This window comes from Parus major, chromosome 2 (assembly GCF_001522545.3).
Source record: "Parus major isolate Abel chromosome 2, Parus_major1.1, whole genome shotgun sequence".
NCBI classification, from domain to species: domain Eukaryota; kingdom Metazoa; phylum Chordata; class Aves; order Passeriformes; family Paridae; genus Parus; species Parus major.
The window spans coordinates 13,176,508-13,201,758 of NC_031769.1; the positions used below are offsets into that span (position 1 = coordinate 13,176,508).

At 38.2% G+C, this 25,251-nt stretch overlaps 1 protein-coding gene across 16 annotated transcripts in view; it reads left to right on the forward strand.

The window, feature by feature from the left end:
* PARD3 (par-3 family cell polarity regulator) overlaps positions 1–25,251 on the forward strand; it is a 395,821-nt gene that overhangs the window by 113,279 nt on the left and 257,291 nt on the right. For all 16 annotated transcript variants that reach the window (XM_033520528.1, XM_033520545.1, XM_033520530.1 and 13 more), the window contains exon 3: positions 18,018–18,196. In XM_033520528.1, the coding sequence (XP_033376419.1) occupies positions 18,018–18,196 (179 nt within the window). The remainder of the gene's footprint in view (positions 1–18,017; positions 18,197–25,251) is intronic.

Here is a 25,251-nt window from a genome sequence, read left to right on the forward strand (position 1 = left end):
CCCTGCGTGCGTGGGGCATTCACGGCTCCGTGGGAGCGCCGTGGAGCTGTCACTTCAGGGTACATTGTCACACAGCTGTTTATGTGCTGTTTGCCTGGGTGGCTGCTGGTGTACAAGCCAGCTTCTAGCAGTCTAGATTTCGTGCATGTGAATTTTTTGCATGGGATTCCTATTATGGGATGAATAGAATATTAAATTACTCCTCAGACCCTGAAGGCAGTACATCAGATTCACTCATCCTGAGCAATTTGTGCTATGCTGTATGTACCATATTCCAGGTTCAGTTTTTCAGTTTTCCCAGGGCTGAGATTTTGTTCCATTTGTTTCTATTTCTCTTTTTCAAAGTCGGAATGTTTTACTAAGGGTGAAAAATATTTTTAATGAAGTATTTTAATTTGCTCTTGTGTTGTGGGCTTGTATTCTACCCTCCCCTCATCCAGATTTTGCCAGATGTTTTAAATATCTTCTCAATACATCTGCTTTCAAGGTTTTTCTGCAAATCCAATTGTGTTTAACAGGCACTGAGTCCTTGTGAATCCATGTTGTATTTTTCTCTACTTTATGCCTCTCAGATCTGGCAGATGTCTTGAGTTCTAGGGCAGCAGGTTTTCAGTGTTCTCTGTATGAAGGCAGATAAGATTGGTACATAGTTAGAATTTCCTTAAGGATCAGAGTTTCAGACGTCTGTGGGAGGAAGGCATTTCATTGACCACATGTTTTTACAGAATTTATTAAGTTTAGTAAGTAATTAAGTCCAATAATTCATCTTATGCTCTATCAAAGGGAGTGGCTTTTGTAAGGAAAGTTGTATTTGTGGGGCTTTTTTTTGCATTTCCTCTCTCTCTTTTTTTTTTTTTTTATCCTTGTATATGTAATATTTAAACCAAATACAGTGTTTAAATTATCTTTCCTTGGAAAAATTTCTTAAAGTCACAATTTTAGCTAGAGGGATGGTAATTTTCACCCATATATATGTGTGGTTAATTCGGTTTTATTTTCCTTTTGATCAGCCCAATTAAATATATTTATTTCATTTTAGTAATAACTATTTTATTACTTCACTGCAATGTAAACTGTTTGCTCTGTGTCTCCTTCCTTGATTTTTTTCCTTGACTATTTTTTCTGTCATTTGCTTGTAAAATACCTGAAGGGTCATTTTTAACAATGAAAAGTGAGGAAATGTCAAAGGTAGGGCTGCTGATGAAGGCTCTTTGTTTGCTCTGTGCTTTCTGTCTGTAGTTATCAAGCTGCAGAATGTGAGATGCTCAGCACACATGATGGGATGAGGCTTTAACCTGAGAGGAGGTTAGCTGGTGACTTGATGTTCCTTCCTTCTGTCTCCATTTGCTGACTTCCAGTTTGAGAACCTGGTGCATCTGGGTTGACTTGATGCCTCATGGAAATTTTAGAAAGGAGACAGCCACTTTGTATCAGCCTGTGATCAGAAACAGAAGGAGAATGGAAAAGAGAAAGCATGAAGAATTAAAGAACAAAGATGCATGAACCAGGACAGGGGAGGGGGGAGCGCAGGAAGAGGATCTAGTGGCAGGGAAAGCTTACCTCCCAGGGGACAAATAAAAATACATAACTGTTTCCTTGATGTTACTTTGCTGTATAAACAGTTACCCTAGGACCCATGTAAATGATGTATGACTATGAGAGAAAGTGAGTAAGTTGCTGCTGCCCTCCCGCTCACCCTTTCTCTTTGCAAAACTCTCTGAAGAACCTAAGACCTGGTCCATGCCAGAAACTGAAGAAAAAAAAAGAAACAAAAATAAGTTAAAGACATGAAAAGGAAAGATAATCCCACATGATTACACTTTTGTTATTTCTCAAGTGTTAATCACAAAATGAAAAATGGTAGTGTGTAATGTTAGATTTGTGTAAGTGCATGATGACATTTTGAATTACCTTTCCTGAAACACAAACTGTGGATTGTCTGACATAGAAGACATTCACTGAATTGCGGAGCTTTAAAAATGACAGTCCTGGGGCTTTGATGGATTCTCTGTCTCCTGAAGTCTTGAAATTAAAGTCAATATTTTTCTGTATTTCCAACAGAAGTTAAAAGACTAAATGCAGACATTATTGCATGGTGTACCTGGGCTTATATAGGTGTTTGACAGGATGATCACAGGGTGTCTTCAGGATTTGAGTTATGAGTCTTGTTTGGAGTCTCACAGTAGTGCTGCAATGAGTGTAGCAGATGATTCTTTACATACTTGGACCTATGCTTTTCTCATTTTAAGATCCTTCTGTATTTGTTCTCTTAACTTTTTATTTTTTTATTTTTTTGGTGTAGTTTTTCCAGCTGCATCCTCTCTCATTGTTTACATTGTCCATTCCAGCCAATTCTGTAGTCTTCTATCCTGTCTGCCACAGAAATCTATATATACTGCTCCAATACCTGTTGCTCATGCAAACCGTCCAGCAGCCAGGTTTCTCATTCATCCATATCCTACATTTTGTTTGTAGGTGGAGTGTGTTCACTTGGTTAGGTTTGTTTTGTCTTGCTTTGTTGTATCTTTTGTTGTTTTTATTTAAGGATAGTAAGGAGAAAATTAATTTATTCTTTTTTTTGCATTTGGTTTTTGATTTAGCTCCTCCTTGGTGCAGAGGAAGTGCAGAGTAAGGAGGATGGACAGCATCTCTTTGAGTCACCATGGCTTGGTTTGGTCATGTTCTCCTGTGGGACTGGCTAGTGAATTAGCTGTTACCCAGGAAACTGAGGCTGACAAAAATTCTGGATTAACTTCTAATGCTTTCTTGGCCCTTTAACAGAAACTAATCTGTTTTGGCTCAGCTAAAAAAAAAAAGGATGTTCTGAGCCCTTTTCTTCCCAGAGTATTTATTCTTTTTACTGTACTTCGTGGCCAACTGCTGGCATAGCTGTATTACAAAAAATTTCTAAGACTGTATTTTGCAACAATGGCTTCAAGTGTGCTCTGACTTAATTAGTAGGAAAAGCCAGCTTATATCTCTGGCTGTATTAGGGGCTTCACGCTGTTGTGTGTGACTGCTTATTTTTGAACATTTAATGCAGAAAACAGTTTACCTGACAGATGTGTGTGGGGGGGTGGTTTGAGAGAAAAATAGGTTAAATATCTAAGTTACCACATAAATGCTAAGTATGATTATAAAATGCAAAAACGATGATATAGAAATCTGTGAGGCCAGCCATGCAAGACTGCCTGTGGGTCTAGGATTTTAGTCCTTTGCTTTTACAGCAAGAGACTAGAAATGCTTATGCAATATTAATTCAGGATATACAGCAAATTGGCATTTGGAAGCATTCAATTTTCCTCATAATTGTTCTCCATTCACTTGGCCGATTATCAGTAATTTCAGGGAATTAAAGATGCTCTTTTTAGAAGTTTCTAGTGAACTCTTTAGAATTGTCAAACAATAACAAACCTGCCACTTAGGCAGCAATTTTCCCTCTTGCTGTCCTCACACTGATGTTAGATTGCTGTTTGGAAAGGCTAGACAAGCAAACTGCTGTGTAGTAAATCAGCAGGAATTTTTTTCAGCCTCATGCTACTGAGTGAATTTTGTGTTTGTTTTCTCTGTACAAAGACTTTAATCCTTCAGTTTGGGAACAGAGAGGTTGGTTTTCTTTGATAGCAAATCTGATAAGGTGTATTTTGTTAAAGAATTTAGCATTATATTTTTGTGGATTAAGCTTGTTATCCTTCAGTCATCTCTAGGTGAAACCCACCAGAATACAATTCAAAGCATGTGATGTCCAGTTCTTCCCTTTTCCTCTGCTGTAGAATGAAAAGGGAAACAAAATAATTAAAAACCCTCAGAAAAGGGGCTTGGGAAGGGCCACTTACTGAAAAGATGGCACTCTGTCCTCTCAGTCTGGGTCACAGGAACTCCTAAAGCACAAAGTGTGCACAGGGACAAGAATTGCAAAATGTCTGTGGCCAGAAAAGGGACTGTTTCAAGGTGATCTGTGACAGATCCAGTGACCCGGTGGAGATATTATGTACCTGCCTGCAGGCTTTGGATGTGCTGAGCATAATAACCTCTCAGCCCCATGATCTCTGCCTCTTCCTTTCTCCTGGAGTTAGCAGCCAAGGAGTCAACATCCCAGTGCTGTCCCTGTGCCAGCCAGGAGTGAGGAATGTGGACATCTGAATGCATGTGGGCTTGGGTAGCTTTGGCTCCCATTTCCAGCCCTGCTGAGGTGTTGCTGCTGAAGAGGAGCAACAGAGCTCAACAAGATGTTTAACTGCTTTTCTCCTCAGATGTGTGGAAACAGCAATAAACTCTTCACATTTGATAGGTGGTTTTAGTCCAGCATTTGTACTTGAGATAACCCAGCTGCTTCTGAGGAACATGAGAGCAGTCTTCCTTTGTGCAAATGGTTTTGGTCATCACAGAAAAAGCACAAAAATCTATCTGGTTTATTTTAATCTTCCCTACATTAGAATTGCCATACTAATCACACAAAAAGTACAATGATGGTTGTATTCCAAGAGGTAATAAAAACTGAGGGAAGTTAGTGTGGCCTGCTTGATGCTGGGCATGGAACAAGATGCAGCCCAACCTGGCCCCATCTTGAGTGTTTTGTAATACCTGCAGCCAGGAGTCGTTCTTTCATGAGTGGTCCTTTGTCTTGTTGGCTTTTGTGTGATAAAAACCCCCACTTTTATTAGAAATGTTCTGTTGTGGAGGGGATGGAACACCCTCCATTATTAAGATTCAAGCTTCTTTTCCCACATATGCAAAGTCTTGGCCTCCTTTTTAAAATGGTTGGGATGGTTTGCATTTTGTATGTGTTGCATGACCAATGGCTAAGTCTTCTCTCCTGAGTCTGAACTTGAGAATTAAAATGTTAAGCATACTTTGGAAGTATGTTCAAAAGCTTGAAAAATGCAAAAATCAAAATCTCATCTGACAAAAAAAAAAAAAAAAGTGAACTCTGTAATGAATTAATAACTTTAAAATAGTTCCAAACATTCCAGAGAAGAACACAAAGTAATGAACTTGTCCTCAGAAAGCTATTTAGTTTCAGGAACATTTAGGAAGTATCTTTCATGTTTATGTGAATGGTATAAAAGATAATGTTTTAGTTTTTCTGCAGACAAAATCCCAACTAAAGATAACATGTATCTGTATGAATACAAGTTTACTTTTCTGGAATGACTTTAAAAACATCTTCAGGAGCATTCTCCATTTTAGGTAGCCTTTGTATTTGCAGTGATGAATAAGTATCTTATATGTTATTTAATGCAGTAGATTTTTGATGTCTCATATGAAATATTAAATACACTAGCTTAAATACATATAGTTATAAAAATACTCTGCCTTCAGAAACTGCATAAACATAGGTAGCTAAACAATAATAACCTAATTTTCTGCTTTCTTATTTTACATAAAACACCAGATAGCTACTTTTATTAACCAGTAAAGTGGTTTTAGTCAGAAGCATAATATTTAATGTAAAAATTATATAGAATGAGAATATTTTGAATTAATTTTCAGATTATTAAGTAATCACTTCAAAAAACAGAGATGGTTCCTGCTGGAAGCACATTGACTGTGTGGTGCACGCTGCAGAGAAGCTGATGAGAGCCTATGGGTGTTCTTCCACTCACAGTCATTTGTGTATCTTCCTTGTGTTTATTCTGTGAATGGCCAGGTGTTTTGCACAAGCCATGTAAGGATGCATAGATTGCAAATCAATATGATAGGAAGGTCTTATTACAAGGAAGTGAAATTCTAATATATTAACTAATTAACTAAGAAATTCTAATATATTACAAGAATTATGATAATAAGACTTATTTCCTAAACCTCTTTGCTCTCAGGTAGGTTAAAGAAGCAGCTCCATCAGTACAGGAGATGGTTCTCTTCTTTCTGTGGCTTTCTTTTAGTGGCAATGCAAAGTAACTTTATTTTGAGGAGTGGAAAATTTTGAGGAATTGCATTCCACAGAGCCTTTGTGAAGAATTAACTTAAAATAAAATTATTATTACACTGAATTTTATTTTTGGTTATTAGATTTGGTTATTATGGATATGCAGGTACAGGGTGGGTAGGGGAAGCCCGTGGATGCTGAGGACTGGATGCCATAGTGCTCTTGCAGCTCTCCTTTACGTCCTGGCTGGTATCTCAGTGCAGCTGGGACAATTAGCTAGAAAAGTAGCTCTTCCTTTACATCTCCATGTTGGCTGTTGTGAACAAGAGTGACCCTTCCATATTCCTGCTTTGCTCCTGGATGCATTTTCCCGTGGACTGAGGTTGTTAGCCTTGACACTGTGGGGCTGTGTCTGGGTGTGTGGCACTCGGGGAAGTGAGCTCTCTGTCCATCTGTCCACGTGAAAAGCAACCCTGGCCATGGGCTCATGGGAATTAGAACAGCTGCAGTTCCTTTGTTTTCCTGATTTTTCTTCTGCCCATCCTTAGATAATTTGTTAACTCGCAGTTTTTCTGGAGGGAGGTCTTGGGAGAGAGCGAGGTGCACAAGTGCACAAGGCGCTTGTCTGGGTTCAGGTGCCAGACCAGTTGTAACAATATGTTTTCTTCTACTTAGTGCAGAGTGCAGAGTGTGGGAGGTTTTGCAGAGTACTCTTGTCCAGCTGACTACTTGCAGGGCATTTCCAGGATAATCTGTCCTGGGTTATTGGTTTTGCTTGGAATCTGTTGATATTCTTCATGTTTAAGCAGCAACCTCCAATTATTCATGCTAATGGAAGAAGACCAAATGAGATATACTGGTAGTCCACTCTTTTTCTCATTTCAGTGTATCAATGTATTTTGGGCTGCAGAAAAAGAACTACTTTAATAATCTCCTTTGAAGAATGAAACAAAATGAGAATTCCTTAACAGCCTAAAATGAATAGTAATAATAGTAATAATAATAACAATAAGTATTTATAGATCTTGTAAAATAAAATTTGTCCACCTCATGTACCCTCTCTGCATGCAGATACTTGAAATTATTGTAGCACATTCTAGGATGAGACAAGAAGGGAGCCTTGTAGTGTGGAAACAGCTTGGAAAAGTTAGCTGCTGGGAATCTGACAAATTCTGGCACGAAGTATATACCATAGTATTTCAGTAAATATCTTCTGTTAGTTCTGGCTAAAGCTGTTTCTCCACTAAGAAAGATGATCTTCATCTCTGGGCTAGAACCAATCACAAATTCTAATGGAATTTGGCAACTGCAAGCATGAAAAGTCATTGATCCAAAAATTCACGAACTGTCTTTCATGTAGCATGATTTCCTTTTGAACCTCAGTTGAAGCTCTTTCTATTGGCTTATTCTTGGTTTTGAACTTTTAGGAATATTTTTTTACTCTCTTCAGATTTGGCAATGTGAAATAAAAAATGGAGTGAGAGGCACATAATTAAGCATGCAGCGTAACTGCATGTTTCCAGGGCTGTATAAGGAGAGGAATGGGGGGGGCAGAGAACACCCAAAAAGCAGAGGGGAAATACATTTATAAAAAGGCAGGTGGGGAAAGACATTACAAAAGTTTTTTTAGGTGTAGGAAATATTCTTCATTTCCAAAAGAGAACAATTTATGCTCTCTATTGTTTTAGGGGACTTTGAAAAGTACATGTAAAGAGGCTCAATTTTGCACATACTTCAAGCAGCACTAGTTTCCTCCTGTTCATTAGGCATGTTTTGAAACTGTAAGGGGATATTTAGATATCTAGAAAAGAATTAAGGATTAAGAATTAAGGTCTGTCATCCAGTGGAGAACAGCGGGCATTATGTGTTGTCCCATTGTGGGCATTGTCTGAACAATTTAACAACAGCTTCCAGTGTAATCTAAATTGTCTTACTGTTTGGCTGCTGGTAACATTGGAGTTTTCTGCAGGTGATCTTTAACATTAAGAATTAATGAGAAGATTTTAGCATGTTGTGTTGAAGCTAGAGCTTCTTATTTCCCACTCTGTGTTTGGAAAGACCTTGTTGGGTCACCATTAGTTTTGTTTAATCACCAAACTTTGCAGGTTCTCTAGGTTCTCTGACCTACCCCAGTGAAAGGTCAGGCACAACATCACATGTACTTGCAGAGAGCAGCACTACCTGCCCTCCCATGTCATGCTCATGGCAGCTCTGCTGCCGTGTGTCCCCTGTGGACGAGGAGGGTTGGTGGCATTTCATCTCATTACTTAAACACGCAAATGTTTGATTTGTCTGTAGGGATTCAACTTGATACTTGCAACTGAATGACAGAAAATAATATTCTTGAGATCTTTATGGTCTGTGCTTTGCCTTTGAGCTGTATTAGTCTCTGCGTGCAGAAGAGCCTTCTGCTAAATATTGTTTATCTGAACACATGGGGTGGCATGACGTGGCCTTTTCCTACTTCTGCTTGAGATTTTTGCTGCTCTTGGTGATCAGCAGCAGGTAAGAGTTCAGTGGAATGTTAACTCACAGATATTTGATAATGAGAGCATGTTTCATGAGTGTACCAACATACTTCTAATAATCCTAGTAAATGTTTCTGTCATGGAAACAAGAGCAAGTGTCATTAAAATTGCAGAAGCTGTTGGTAATTTTTTAATAGATGTTCAGGTCTATGTTCACTCTGTCTTATTACAGATGTTAGTTGTAAATTTTGTTTGCTGGCTTGGAAAATCAGTAGTGTGCATAAAAGCTATTCCTTCTCACGTTCTCTTTTTTTTGGTATTTTGTGCATGTAGATATGCACATATAATTTCTGTCCAACAACCCTAACCCTTTAAATGATTGTGCCCAAGTTTCCTTGGTTGTCATAATATACTTCAATTTAAATCTGTGTAAATAATTTCTGTAATGAAGCTACCTGGATTTTGTGTAACTCAGGTTCAGATCCACCTCCAGGCACTGATATCCCCAAATCGTTGCCTTCTCCAGCTTGACAGTGGCCTGTGATATACAGGATTGTTTTTATATCTCAAAAAACCCCTCAGCTCAGTTCTTTATGACTCCTGAACTTCTCTGCAGTGGAGCAAGGCTGGAGCCAGCCATGCTTACCCCAGCCTGAAAAGGAGGGTTGCCAAGTGGCTGCTCAATGGCAAGGAACTTCACACAAACATGGAGAAATAGCACATTAACAGCCAGACACCTCCAAAAATTGAGCATTCATCTGGTGGCTGGCAAAGAAACGCCTCCTCCCTTACTGCTTCAAAAATTTAACTGAGGTAAACAACCATCATACGTAACTTTGTCATAATTCCCATAATTAAGACAGCAGTAGGATCCCTGCTTCCATCCTTAATTTACCATACTCTGTGTGCACACTGGACTGTTCAGTGATGGTGCCATCATGATGTCTTACTAATCCAGAAGATTTTTAGGTTTTTTTTTTCCCCCGTTCTGAACATTGGTAGAAATGCTGCAGGTTTTAATTTCCTTCCCAGGGAGTGGATGGTGTGTAGGATTTCCTTCACTGGGCCCTTCCCACAAAGGGGATGCTGATGGACAGCCTGCAGGCTCTGAAGTCCTCTGGGCCATGCAGGCCTTTACTTTTCTGTCAAGTCAATTTGTGATGTAGTCCATGAGCCAGTGGATGAGGCATTAGGTTTTGATGGAGAGTAGGGAAGGAGAGAGATTCCAGTACCAGCTTTGTAAGGGCTTGTGTAGTGACAAATCTCTTGCTAATTACCCACATACCTGCTGAATTGCAATTAAGCGTGTTTAACTCTTTGGCATCTGCAAATGATCCACATAGGAATTCTCTCTTCACACGAGGTCATGCAGTGATGTATGAGGCTGTGTTGGCAACAGATGTTGAAAGAAACTTCATTGTCTGATAAGTCAGAAATGGACATAGACTAACAAGGAGTACTGAACCCCTCATACCTGGTGCTGCAGGGTCCTGCACTTCTCCCCACCCCTTTTCCTCCTCATATAAAAGCTCAGTGGTGGTCTGGGGGCCAGAAGGGGGTCATGACATTGGCAACCACAGCAGGTTTTCTCTGACTGAAAATCACTGATGAAAGAACTGTCCTGTGTATTATACACATTACAACATTCCTTGTTCTTCCCAACTGAGCTCTTCAAGTTACGATCTAAATCCTATTGTTGCATCTATATTTTTTCTCTTGTCTCCAGGAAAATGTTGCAAACGTCTTCCTTCTTTTCTGAGCCTACCCAAAGCATTTAGACCATAAACAATCAACAGTTTTCATAGCACTGCATTATGTTCAGCAACAGGAGGAATTTTTCCATTAAGTTTCAGGGGATGTTTCAAAGTTGTGGTAAGAAAAATATCTGCCAGCTTCCTTCCTGAAGTGCTGAAGTTTTATCAACTCAAAGCAGCCAGGAATTTGTTCCTGTCACTGTAAACTCTTTCTTGCAATGCAGAATGAATGAAGATGTGTAATACAGTATCTTCATTATAATATAACTAAATATCAATCATATTATTATTAGCTAAGCATGATCTTTAATGAAAGCAAAATAATTTCAGCAGCAGCAGCAAAGCTGATGATGTTTCCTACTGTTACACAACTGTTTGAAAAAGTAAGACATAATTTTTTTGCAAAAATTTTGGCATCTGGGGGACCAGAAGTACATTTTTCTTACATACGTAGCAGTAGCATGAATGTAGGTAAAGAGGTAATCCAGCATGTTTTAAGGAAACTAAGAATGTACCCAAAACCTGAGACTGCAGCTCATTAAAATACACTGAAACACAATTTTTTTGACAGAGATGACTAGAACATTTGTAAAATCTGACATTTTTGTCTTTTCTTTTGGCATGCAAAGATATTTGCATTTTAGAAAAGAGCCCAGAGAAAAGAGACGGAGAGGGTGAAGGTAATTAAATTTTAATTTCAGTTTTAAAGATCTTTCTCTAATTAGCTTTAAAAGTCAGTGTCTAAGTAAATTGAGTTTCAGGGTACAATCATAATTTTCTTCCTGGATCCTAGTATTCAAAAGTAAGAAGAAAGAATATTAGAGAAAGAGAAGGAAGATTATTATTTTAAAGGCTTTTCAAGATAAGGATTTAACATTAACTCATTATTAAAATATGACTGTGGCAGGTTGTTTTTTTATTTCTGAATTTCAAAGTCATTGAGCAGTCATGGTTGGGAAAATGGAAAACTTAGCTTCCATTAAAAGAAACTGAAAATTATACCAGGAAAGTAAAGACTTTTCTTCTTTCTTCTGCTTTGTAACACAATTTTTTTCCGGTGGCTTGCTTGCGTTCTTTCCTCTGTTGTCCATTCTCCCAGTTTTGGTCACAGGCATGTTAACATAATGTCCTGTGTTTCTTAAAGGTGTGCTAGCATGCAGTGGGCTTCGGTTTCTGTGTTTTACACAGCCAATTGTCTTTTCTCTACATTTCTGTGATGGCTGGGGACACAACCTGCTGCCTTCATCTGCCATCTGCCAGACCACACTGTGCATTTCAGCGCCGTGGACCAGCCTCTGCCCCACTCCTGGTGTGGCTGCCTGCCAGAGCTCCAACTGCGTGGGGCAGTGCTGGGAGAAAAACAGGCTAATGGTGACTTGTCATGGTTTAATGTGCAAATGCTTATAAACGTGCCATTTTAAAGCTAAAGATACAAGGAAACAGAGAGTATTTGATAACATTGAAAATATGTCTGTGAGAAGTACATAAGCTGTTGTTTGACGATGAATTGCTAGAAAAACAACTGAAAACAGTTGGTTTGTACATGAAGTAGTTATAAATATCTGGAATAGTGTGAAACAATGATTTTTTTTTTTCTGTAAGAGCAGTGGAAGTCTTGTTATTCAACCAAGAGTTCTGAATGTAGAAAAATTAATTTTAGAAGTTGATCTTTTTACACATAAACATATTTTCAAGTAGAGAAATGCTAATTATTTAAACTGTGTCACCTTTCTTGTAATTCTGAAAGGGAAAGCCATGAATACAAAATACTTGGCATTTGCAGGTGAATGCTATGTAATTAATGTAGTATTTGGAAATGTTAAAGCATTTGATAGAAATTTAAATGTGTTGAAATGTGACCATTATCACTTCAGGATGGGTTAAAAATCAGCACAGAAATCTTAAAAGTTGGAGGCAATCTTAGTCTAGAGATTGTTGTCCAATAGACCTCCTGTCACTTTTAGTTTTATTTAACATCTTTAATTCTGGGAGAATCAGTACTGTAAAAAGTATGTTAATTAAATTTCCAGACGTTAATAGGCTGGGAAAATAGGACAGCATGAATGAAGGAAAGATACATAACCCAACAGATATGTACTACATGACTGAATACAGTTTGATTCAGCCTGAATAAATAGAAGCTAGTGTATAGTAACATTGATCTAAACTGAACTTATACTTTAATTATCAAGACAGATGCTGAAGTGAGACTACAGAAGAAGTTTTAGGATTTCTGTGGATGTTCTGGGTTGATACTATGACAATAAAATACCCAAATATGATTACTGTTGACTACGTATTAGCATCAAAGTTCAAAAAAATGACAGGGAGGATTTAAACAGCGCTGAGGGTATTTCATAAGAGAAATACACTATTCAGGGTGCCTTCTGAACAAGTTAAGACTGGAATGATATTTACAAAAATGAACAGCAATAGAGACTTAAAAGAGGCAAAGGTTATGTGCTGTGTAGCAGTGTTGAGGGGAGAATTGAGAGGTCTGTGACATATGAAAAGAGAGTTTTTTAAGGGAGGGGGAGTAACTAGTGGCAGGAGGATAAACTTGGGGAGAAAAGTACAAATAAAAAAATTCTGGGGATTCTTACAGTTGGAAATGCTGAAAATTATTTTTTTGGAATGGATTCCAGGAGAGAAAAAATACTGCTCTGGGCGATGAGGAGAAAGTTGGTGGTGTGTGTATAAATAAATAAGTATATGAATATCCTCCTCCTTTTCTGTGACGTTCAAAAGTATGTTTCTAAAAAGATCTGCAACTGGTGGTAGCTTTGCAGTGCTCCTGTTCCATATCCCTCCCAGCTGCCATCTCCCTATAGAGTGCCTGTTTTCTTCTGCAGGACAGATGGTGCTGTTTTCCCAGCAGTGGTTCTTCACCTCTTGGAACGGCTTAGGGTTTTTTTTTTCCATTTCTAATTCAAGATGCCTACATTTGATTTGCACTGTTTTGTTAATCTTGTAGAGAAGTGCTGGCTTATGTTAGCTGCTGCTAGGGTTTAATGTAGTTTGTAGATAAGTTCACAATCAGCTGTTTTTTGTCTCCAACTGTTTTTCTTCTGTCCATAGTCAAGTCTAGAACAACCTCAGTGGTGTTTGGAGGTTACCATCACCTTGTCTTTAGAGGTTTGCAAATATGAAAGTTGAACTGATACGGGGATTTGAGCTTTTGAATGTTGTAAGAGGTGTTTGGCTCTTGCTGTGTCCAACTGAGTGGAACAAGGAGATTAACTGAACCTACTGAAATTGCAACCAGAACTCCAGGAGCTGTGCTGGAGTGTGAAACTCAAGGCTAATCTAAATATTTTTCAAGAGATATTTCAATTAAATATAGACAAAGCCTTAGTTTGTAGTTCCAAGTACTTCAAGCTGAAAGAAGCAGTCCTGCTTTCCTCATCTCCAGGATGACCCTAATTCATCCTTTCTCTTGGGCTCCAGATGAAGATTTGAGCAGAATGACAAGCTGGTTGGGTGGTGGAGACAGCAGAGCTGTTCAATTTCTATCTCCCATTCCCAGACTAGTATTTTGACGTAGGATCTGTTTTTGTCTTGAGTACACAGTGCACCCTGATGTGCATACATATCTTTGGGACCACCTACTTTCAGGAACTCTGTCTAACCTTTTTGGGTTAAAAGCTATTATTTCCCACTGAATTTTTTTGGTTTTACTGATTTTTCATTTTCCCAGAGATGTCTCCTGGAGTGTGGAGAGGAAAAAAAAATAAATTCTCTTCTGCACATCTGTCATGAGCCTGATGGTCTGTGTGAGATGGCCAGAAATCTAAGATAATTTTTTCATTTCTGTGCCTTAAATCCACTACACACCAAATTGCACAAACTGCACAGTGGCACAGGGGGGCTAAAGCAGCAGTTGAAATCTTCACAGAGTAAAATTATTATGGCCATGCTATATAAATATAACTATGTATTTTTTTTGTCATGCCCTCCAAGCTGACATCCAAGAGGAAATTGGTATGGGAAGGTATATATTAGCTCTGCTCTGGGGGACCACCATCCATTGTGCTGAGTGCCTGCATGCAGGGTGACATACTCAGCTTTATGGATGAAATTTGCCAGATCCTCAAATACTTTCACTCGTGAGCATATTTGAAAATCAGAGAAGGTGATGACCCTTTTAAAATAAAAATGGAATTGCTGGCAGGAAGGGAAGGTACAACTCTGTGTTCCTTACATTTAAAGATGGTTATAAAATGTGTATTGGCTTTTTTTATAATTTATAGTGAAACTGCTGTTGCTTTTAATAAAATGAGACTTCCAGTCAGAATTTCATTATTATGAATGTGAGCATTTTGTTATACAGCTTGGATCTCTCCTACAAATAACCATTTTCTAGAAGAATTCTGGCTATATACATAACTTAATGGGATTCTCTGTCAACATAATTCTTTCTGAAGTTGACTCTTGGTTGAATACTTCAAGTCCTTGAATATGGCTCAAGAACTGAGTTAGTGGTAACTTTCAGGGTTTTTAATTTAATTTTTCTTTATTCCTTAGACTTTTAAAACTTCCTGTAATTCATTATTAGATTTACCATTTCAAGTGCTTATTTAAAAGGCACCTTAGCTGCAGAAGCGAATCAATATTTACAGTGCATTAGTGCCACAGAGAATTTGAAGCCTTGTGATTAGAGTTCATTGCTGTTTTATCCACTCTTCAAAGAAACCACAGACTTCAAACAGTATCAGCCATCATCCTGGAATCAGTGACATTGCATCGGTCCCATGCGTACTTTATCTTGTGGTTTAATTATTAAGTTCCTTTCCTTTGATTTTCCTTTTAATATTTCAAAGTATATCCTCTTCAAATCTATAAATTCTAGTCAAATTCTGTAAACTAGAGGATTGTAGCCAACAATATATTGGTTTAAAAAAAAAATATGTTCAATATATTCTTTTATGTTGTTTTAATGGAGAGTATCAAACCCAAGTTAGAACAGTCTCTCAGAACAGAACTGAAGAGAATGCAGGAGATGATGTTTACAGCTTGTGGTTAACATTGTGTGAACAAGATTTAGTTGTTGGATTAAGACCTATTGACCATTGCCAAGCAGAGCCAGCTCTGTGTGCCTGTCCCCTTTCAGTAGTAAAAAAAATTATGACATACGTTTAAATTTCTTGTTAATTTGGGAAATACATAGATTAAACACACACAAGTTTTTGTCTTCAATATAATACACTTTATTGAAAAAATTTGCTTAGTAAAACAAATCACTTTTCCTTAAGTATGGAACCTTTTCCATAAGAGTAGACTAGAGATCATTTGTATTTTTGTATTGACAAATACTCTTTTCTTTTTCTTAAGATTTGATGAAATGTTCAGTAAATGTCTGAAAACATCTTAAAAGCTAAACTTACTGAAATGAAACTAATCATACTAAAGGTGGCTCATCTGTGAGTCAGTTTTGTAGAGAAGCTTCTCATGTTAATGTTCTCTCCAAGGCATATTAATATTTGGGAATTCCATTGTATAATTGACTACCTGTATTTTGAAGAGTCTCTACTCACCATTGTGCAGACTGTCAGGTTTTCAGTACAAAGCAAAAGCCAAGGCAGAGCTAATGGCTTGCTCCTCTCCAGAAATGCTGGCTCGATTTCCTTTCTTTCTTTGTTGGCAATTTGGCTTCTCTTCTTGCAGAAGTTCACCCAACTGAACTTTTGTTTTGTCAAGCAATTTGAAGAAGAAGTGTAAAAATACAAGAACATTTTGCTATCACCGTGCTTATATATAGACATACAAGCATAAGGAGCAAGTGAACTCATGTTTGAAAATTGTAATTCTCTGTTGTGGGGTGGGTAGTGAAGGCAAACATGATAATATGCACGGGCTGCTGCTTGGAACAAATATAGATTGGTATTTTTCTTAAGTGGCACTACATACTACAGAGCCCCTTTTTGGCTCAGGCTGATCTAATAAAGGAGTGTGTGTGTTCAGGACTGTGCCAGCAGCACGGGCACTGCTGGGAAGGGGTCACTTCATCCTGTGTGCTGGGGCACTGCTGGGAAGGGGTCACTTCATCCTGTGTGCTGGGGCACTGCTGGGGCTGCAGCTGAGCCACCTCTGCTCAGAGATCTCCTGTGGTTTGATAGGGCACTGTTTGTGTGGTTGCCGTCGAGGGGAAAAGGAGATGATTTGCCTTCAGCTGCTTCATGAAAGCTGAAGTATTGGAAACCAGGCAATCAAAGAAAAACCCTCTATTAGTGTCTGCGAATATGTACTGAGAAATCAAATTCTTAGTAGACTTAACTCTGACCATTAATACATTCCTTCATGATTAGTGAATATGAAATATTCCTTTAATTAATTCTGGGTCCATTATGCACTTACATGCATATCTATAAATATGTGTCTACATATTTATAAAAGAAAATGTTTTATTTGCTGGAAATTACCTTTTGTTACGAAAATTTAAAAAAAAAATAAATGAAAGCAAAGAGAGAAATATTACAACAGTTGTGGGGAAAAAAACCCACATTAATTCTTTGTTATTCTTGTTTGCTAGAATGAACATGAACTAGATTGACTGTTTTGGTGTTTGGTCATATAACACTTGTTTGTATCTCAGCAGCAGAAGTCCTAGCAGATTAAAAAAACCTCACACGTTTTCATTGTGTGGCATGGCTTACTGTATTTCTCAGTGTCTTCATAATGCCCTGCAAAATAAGATTCTTTAATATTATTAAATATAACATTAACATGAAGCTATTGTCAAGATTGAGACAAGTCATTTAACAAACAATTCCTGTGCTGTGTTTTCCTGTTAGTATTGCCAGGCATGCACCCTCAGTTTCCTTGGGAACTGTTTCATCAGAGCATTAAAACCTAAGTCCTGGTTTTTATTCTCAGCTGTTGCCCATTGTGCCTTTCCCACTGACTCAACTGCTTAGGTGCCATCGCTTTCACCTTTTTTCTTTGCACTTTGCATTCAGACTTCCCAGTGCTGCAATAAAGAGAAATAAAACTGATAAATCAGAGCCTCTCTGTTCTGATGCTGAGTGGGAGAGTACGAAGAGGTCACAAATTCAGGTAGTGAAACTTCTGTTTGGGCAAGGAGAGGATAGATGTGTGGGTATTTGCTATAGGATAATAAATGAAATTGGAAAGAATTAGGCTGTACTTCAAAAGAAACTAACTTTAATGTGCCATTAAAATTTCCAAAATAGATGTGACCTCTACATATATTAAGAAAAAAAACTTATTTCTTTCCAATCTGTCTATCTTCCTGCTGCATCATTTTTTACTAATGAAATATTTTTCTCCTATCAGTCGTGCCAGCTAAGGAAGACTAAGGGAGTCAGGGTAAATCAGCACAGATCTTGTTTGAGCTGTCAGGAAGAGGCAAAGGAGGAATGTAGTCTCCTCCCTAAGTTTTGAGAAAGAAATGCAGAGTATATTTTAGAAGGTCAGGAGGCTGCCTTGGCTGGCCTGCAGCTTTTTGGCAGCACTTTGTGCCATGAGTGCCCAGACTGCAGCCCTGCCAGTGGGATGGGGGACGCGTTGTCCAAGTCCACCCCTTACTTTGCCACCAGGCTTTGGCTACTCACTCTTTAAAATACCTGTATGCCACCGTAACCTCCTGAATGTTCAAGTTTGTATTGCATCTCTTTGTTTTCCATGACACCCAGCAGACAGCTTTGTGCTTGGAAAGTCACTGAGCTGTACTTGGTTCAAAGGGGTTGGTTTTCCCTTCACTTTCTCCTTGTGCGGCCAAGCGCAAGGCTGTGGTTTTGAGGGAACAGACATTGTCCTTGAGGAGCTATGCTGAGGTCAATAACTCCTTACTCTGTGAAGCCACATTTGGTCGCAGCCACCCTTCCAGAGCTTGAAAAAATATTTTTCCTTTGTCAAAAACATTTTAAATCTAGTCGGTGTTTATTTACTGTCTGTTTTATTCTTCAGATATGCCTCTCCATGTCCGACGTAGTAGTGACCCTGCACTGATTGGCCTCTCAACCTCTGTGAGTGACACAAATTTTTCTTCAGAAGAGCCTTCTCGGAAAAACCCTACCAGGTGGTCCACAACAGCAGGCTTCCTCAAGCAGAACACCCCTGGTGTGCCCAGTGCTCACGAAAGAAAGGTATATTTCTGTCTCCCTCTTAGTAAATAAATTACAAGTGTGCATGAATCTTGAATTGTTTTCTGCTTCCCTTATCTGCTTCTGGTTTAAACTTGTGTTTTCTGACCTTGTCCACCAAACCCCATTAGCAGCAGCGAAGTGTTTGAATGGCAAGTGTTCTGCCCTTTGTGAAATCTCAGTGATAACCATAGCAGGGACTCTAAAAACTTGAGTTTTTCTCTTAGCTGTAGTTGAATCTCTGATTACTCACTATTCTGCAACGTTTTTAGGTTTCAACTTTTTCTTAATGCTAGTAGGCCATATCTATAATAATTTGTGCTGATCTCTGTAGAAGGCCTAATGTCAGTGAATAATCTGCATGCCCACAGCTGGTCTGGTTTGTTTTGCTAACACAGCATTGCTAATTTGTACTTTCTGAGGCTCTACAAGTAATACAGAACACATATTGCAAATGAATTCTCTCCTTGATAACAGTCATAAAAATAAAACAGTGGAATGTTGTGTATTTTTCCATTCATTTTTTCAATGATTTCAGTATCTCTGCATGAATTGCATTATTTGCTAGAGAAGTCAGCAAGAAGTGCTCCTCTCAGTGCAATATTAAAAAAATCAGAAGAATCATGCCCTTTTGTACAGGTTTTACATTGCCCATAATTGTGATGGTAACTTGCAGTCAAACTCAAAAAGAAAAATGTATATTTTCTAAAAAATATGAGTAATTTTAAAATAATGTTGCACTTTTGGTTGCCATTCTGACTACACAGTGCAAAATCCTTGTGGAAAATGTGCAGCTTATTATAGGTTTTATTGTTTTCCCCTCATTCCTGTTAACTCTGCGTTGTATAAATGCAGACTAACTCTCAGCAGTCAAGATTCACACACCCCAAATAAAGAAGTCTTTATATACTGCTAATGAACCAAACTATTTTCACTGGGCCTTTGGTCATTTCAAAAGAATCCATAAAAGCTCAGTGCTCATAGGCTTTGGGGTCCCTGTGTCAGTTTAACTTGGTATTGTTAGGTTTCTGCTTGATCAGGATTTCAGGGAGGTTATAGTATGTTTTCTGTTGCTTGCACTGGTGTGGCACAGAAGTGTGTGCTGTTTTGTAAATATGTGTTTTATGCTATTCTGATTCAGAGAAGAAAAATTATAATCTAATCCGTTTGAAGTATTAACATTTTCAGTTAATTTTTGTGAAATGATAATGAGATGACACTTTGTTACTCCAAAGCATAGATATGAAGGGCTATACATAGCATAATCAGATTTCTTTGAGTGTCTGAAGTTAGCAGAAATTGGAGAAAATTGAACAGCAGCTAATCTTTCACACTAGTCTTCTTGCATCATTAGTTGTTCAGCACGTATTTTGATTTTTGTGAAAATATTTCATGTCTATTGGAGCATGGTGAGCAAACTGGAAAGGAATGCATATGACCTCATGTAGGGATGGGAAGCAAGGCACCAGAGAACATTAAATCAAGAGGATTGGAAAGAACTGGAGTTACGTTATAGATTATAATATTTTCTTTTATAATTTTGAACACTCTATATGTTGATAATTTGAATAGAGCAGATCACTGTTTTTAATAGATAAGATGCAGTAAACATCTGGAATTAAATAATTGCTTATGCAATGTGTGTTCTGAATTAATCCTGAGTTCATTTATGCTAGACTGATTTTTTCTGTTTTCAGTGTCTTGATTTCTTCATGTGAGTCAAGATTTCATAGCCAATCCTATTTCTCTTAAGAATGGGTATTAAGAAATCTTATTTCCTTTCACAGTATTAGCAACAATTTCATTTGTGTTATTATTCTAATTGGCAGCATTTTTGAAGTCCCTGTCACCAATCTCTTACCAAAGTACTAACAACGAATTTTTACAAATGTATTTGTGTTATTTGAGCTATAACAAGTCCTTAGTACTTTTCTTATGTTAGATTGTTTTCTTCAGCTACTCGGATAACAAAGAGATGGCTGTGCTTTGTTCCAGACTGTTTCATTGATTATAGATGACACAGACATTTTGAGAAAAGCAATGAGAACAATCTTAATTTTCTGCTCAGTGCATTGGGTTTGAGCACCCATATATCTTTTGTGAGTGGTTGGCACTATGTAATGTTTTCACTGCAGTTCTCTTTCTTGACAGCACAAGAACATATGTTCTTGGGCTGAGATTTGCAGCACAGTTGTAGATTAGCAACTTTGCCCCAGCAGTATCTTGCAGAAACATGAAAAGGGTTTCTGGGAGAATTGCCAAAAGCTTCATCCACCTACTGACTCTAAGAAGTGACATTACTTTCAGCCCGTCACCTCTAAAGAGAAATAATTGACAGGTAGAAACCCTGTCCAATTTTTGGAGGAATTAGCACAGGGAAAGCTGTATGTGTCTGGCAGAAGGGATTTATTTCTCAGGGACAAGTGAGAGAGGACATCTTATTGGTGTTTGTTTCATTTTGGGTATGAAAAATTTGGAATGTCAGGAAAGTGGGCAGATGCCCAAGCTGAGATGAAGTGAAGGGGTGAGAGTGCTGCCATGCACAGAAGGCTGTGAGGAGCCAGGACATATGCCAGCAGTTCTGGGCAAACAGAAAGGGAAAAGGGTGCTGGGGAAGAGCAAAAATACGGGCTGTTTGTAGGATCCTACTACTGTAACTGTAGTGCTGCCTGTAGTTACTAGAATAAATGAAATGAGACACCAGCATCTCTTGTGGCCCTAAGAAGAGAATGACCAGAGAGGGACAGAGTATGCTTTGGAGGGACTTGAGTTGGTCCTGCAAAGATTAGGATGTGTGTTGAACTTGAGATGCATTTCTCTTACAGTAAGTAAAATGTTGTGATATGCCCTTGCCCTAAATGGAGTGTGCATTCTCATCCATTTTTTCAAATCATCTTGTTGTAAAGAAACATCTTTTTTGTTATCAGGATATCATAATATGCTCTGTATCATTAGAATTGGAATCTCATATAATTTCTACTTTCTATGTTTTGCACCTCTAAGAGCAACTGGAAACCAAGTGTTTTTTTTTCCCAAGGTACTAATTTACTTGCAGAATTATTGATTATTTGCAAGTTATTGTAGTGCTGTTAACTGTACTTAGCTAGGTCATTCCTGAGCGAATCCTTCCCATGAATGGTTTCAACCAAATGAATAGGTCTTCCTATCTGTGAAATATTCACAAAATTGGCTCTGGACCACCTCTAGTTGCAAATCCACTCCTTGGGATTTATTATTTTAAAACTTAATATTGAAATAATTTTTCAGATACTTTTGTGTGTGTAAAAGAGACATGTCTGTATTCCCTAGTCACACATAGCTTGACTTAATCCTGTCTCTTGCTACCTTGAGCCATTCTAAGGAAAAAAGACTAAATCTCTAAGTAGAAATCTCATCTCAGAGGCCTGGAGTAATACCTGATTTGCAACGTGTAATTTTGTTTGAATTGTATTGAACTGTACAGCTGAACAGATTGTACACAGCTGAAGCATATCATATGTGCTTTTTTCCACTGTAGTAAAATCTTTTTTGATATTGTTGTTTTCTGAGTAACTGTTGATTTGAATCACATTCTTAGTAATTCAGTACCAAAGCCTATTGGCTTAATTAGCTGTTCATAGTAGATGTGAGCTGTATTAATGAAAATCTTGTTTCTTTCCCCTTAGATTTTGTGTTACAGGGTTGGAAGAGTGTAAATACAACAACCAATTATATATAAGTTGCATCTTATAGTGACTGTGAATTAATTATCCCATATATTTTCGGTGTGGTTTTTTTTTTTTAAATTTACTACTCCATTTGTGGTGAGAAACGGATTATCATTACAAATTAGTTACCTGCCTGATCCTGCTTCTTGGAAAGACTGAAGGCTTGTCTAGTTAACCTGCCTTGCTTAATGCAGGGATACACTGTTGATAACAGGCTTATGATAAACTTCCCACTGTGGCTTTTCTGATTTTGATTCATATGTTGCCCTGTCAGACATAACAACGTTGGAACAGCAGAAAGAATTGAAAATGTAGGTTAAAAAGGAGAGCTCAAGAGAGAGAAAAATGTTTGTGCATGGGCTTCTGTGCCTCTGGCTCTTGGGTTCACCCACCTGCAGCAAAGCAAATGGCACTCAATGTGCTCTGTGGGGTGGATCAGCAGCAGCAAGCACATAACTCAGTATACCTGGCACATCATTTTGTAATTGCTTTTTTCCTTTGCTTTTTGTCTTTGCTGTTTAGTCAGCAGCCAATTTTTTTTCTTTTTTGTTGTTAGATGGGTTTGTCCCTATATGTATTTTGAGATGGAATATCACTGTGCCTTGTAGGAATAATGATTTTTTCTGGGATATACTTTCTTCCTACTTGGAAACCTAATTTTTTGGGCTCTGTAAATTGCAGAGAAAGAATTTGAAACTTCACGTGAGTGCTCTAAGTCTCATCTACCATCAATTACCTTACCTGCAAAACACTGTTTCCCACATCTCCTGTTGCAGGAGTTTTGCTGTTCCCGTGGGTTGAGACTGATGAGTACAAATTTTCACATTGGTGGGTTGCTGGATTTTATATTTATGTGAAAGATGCAATGCTTTCCAATTCTTTTTGTAAACAGAATGAAAAAAATTATCTAATGAAATACGTTTAGATAGGAGAAAAGCATGCATACATTAAAAAAATAATTCAAGAATGGCATTTCAGTTTTAAAATGAAATTAAAAGTGAAAATTAATTTCATTTACTTTGAAGTCCTTTTAAACACACCTTAGTGTGAAGTTTGTTCTGTCAATGTCAACAAAGACATGGCATTTCAATAGAATTTAAGTATAATTCAGAGGATTGAAGAGCCCTGTGTTAGAATTGTGTGTTGGTGTCATTTTATAGCCAGGAAGTTTAAATGGCAGAGTGTAAATCTATTAAATTAACTAGGAAAGGTTGTGGACTAAAAGACTGGGCATCATTCTGGGAGCCAGAGACCAAAGTGTTGCTGATGTTTCTTGGGAGCCTTGGTCTCTGCTTTTGACTCCTTCAGAAGGGAGGTAGTGTACCTGGTAAACAATACAGATGTTGTAATACAGATGAATCTGCTAAGGAGAAGTTCAGGATATCTGCAAAAAGCCTGGCATCTCTATCATGAGAGCTTTTAAATCCCCACATGATGAATACAGTTTACTCCTTTTGATGTAAAAATGCAATGTTTTAAACAGAAGCTCTGAGGGTTTCAGTAGCCATGAATATTTCTTCATCCAGGTATATTTAAGCAAAGTTTTTTTTTCCTATCCAATGAGATGATCATGAGTTTTGTCATTTCAGAAGTGATATTGCACAGACTGAGAGGGAGGGAGAATGAGTGTGGGTTATCCACAGGCGATGAAATGAAGTATTTTAATATGTAAAATGTTACAGGAAAGCGATTAATGGAAAGTCAAGAAAATAGAAGTTACATACATCAGTTTTCTTCCTTTGTAATAGTAACTTGTTGCTGACAGCTTGTTGCATGGTAATTGAATATTTTAGAGGAATTGTACCCAAAGAGAGTGCAATATGAAATCAATATCGAATGTGTTGTTCTGTCCTGGGTGGTGTGTAAAATTCATGACTTTCACAGAATCGCAGTTCAGCTGAAGTTGGAAGGTACCTCTGGAGATTGTTGAGTCCAGCCTGCCTGGTTAGAGCAGGGTCAGCTAGAGCAGGTTACTCAGGTCTGTGTCCAGTCAGGTTTTTGAGTATATATATCTCCAAGGATGGAGCCTGCACCACCTTTCTGGGAAACCTCTTCCAGTGTTCGATCATTCTCAGAATAAGAAAGTTGTTTTTTTATGTTTTGATGGAATAGTTCATATTTCTTCATGTGCCCTTTGCCTCAGGTGCTTTCGTGAATACCATGAAGAATTGTCTGACTCTCTTTAGCAGGGTAGCTGGTGATATTTTAATGCAATGAAAACTCTATGAAAGAGCTCAAAATTCCAGAATTTCAAAATGTGTAAACAAATATAATGTTTCTTATCTTCACTGGCAGGTTGGGAATAAGAGACATAAAGTGAAAATTCCTTGCCTAGTGCACAGACATAGCAGCCAGCGTTCCTCATTTGATGGTATGTTGTTTCATTTGCTGAGGACTGTGTACATAGACAGGATTCAGCTGTTGGCATTCAAAAGTCAGTCATGACCACATGTTAAGCAGGGAAAAAGCCAGCAACAAAATCAATAAATCCGAAGTGAAGGTGTAATTTTCTCCATCTCCTTTGTTGTTTTACCTCTTTTTGCTCCAAGTCATCCATTCGTGGATGCCCATCTGTCAAATCTCCTCTCTGTTCCCCTGAAGAGACAGGTATCAGTGCAAGAGCTGAGAGCTGGTGAGTTTTTTCTACTTCTGCTCCCAGGCTGAGCAAGTCTGTTAAGCACACTGCCTTTGTTTTCCATCACTAATGTAGGAAGGATGTGTGTTTGTGTCCCAGTGCGGTGCCATCCCATGTCTCGCTCCAGTGATGGGTGAGGAATGTCTGGGTGAGCAATGTCTGCTCCATAGGTGGGGGGACATGGTGCTGCATCATGAGCTGGGAGTGCCAAGGAGGGTCAGGATGAGTGAGTCTCTTGCTCGTGATAAAGGAGCAGTGGAATGTGCACAGGTTGTTTGTCTTTTCACTTCAGTAAATGCAGTGTACAGCACCTCTCTGGGAGCCACTGAAAGCTATACTGAAAACACAAAGCTCTCAAGTGCGTGGTATAGGATAAGATTGAAGACATTTCCTCTGCCATTCTTCTAAGTGAGGGTGTACTTTGTTTAAGTGTTTGTCTCTATTGGTTTTAATTTTTTATGTTTTTGCAGCTCTCCCTTGGTTTGAGGGTGAAAGACTGGTCCTAAAAGAGTAGATTGATAAAACGTTGAGTAAGTTTAAAAAAAAACTCCAACAGTTAGATGTTCATGTTTAGTGGATTTTTTTATTTTCAAAGGTTAGAAGCACATGTATGTTCCTTGGCTGTATCTGTGTTTTGACCTGCTTTCATCTATTTTGTTGTAACCTACAACCATGCAACCATATACATTTGTCATTCAAGAGCTTATGCAGATTAA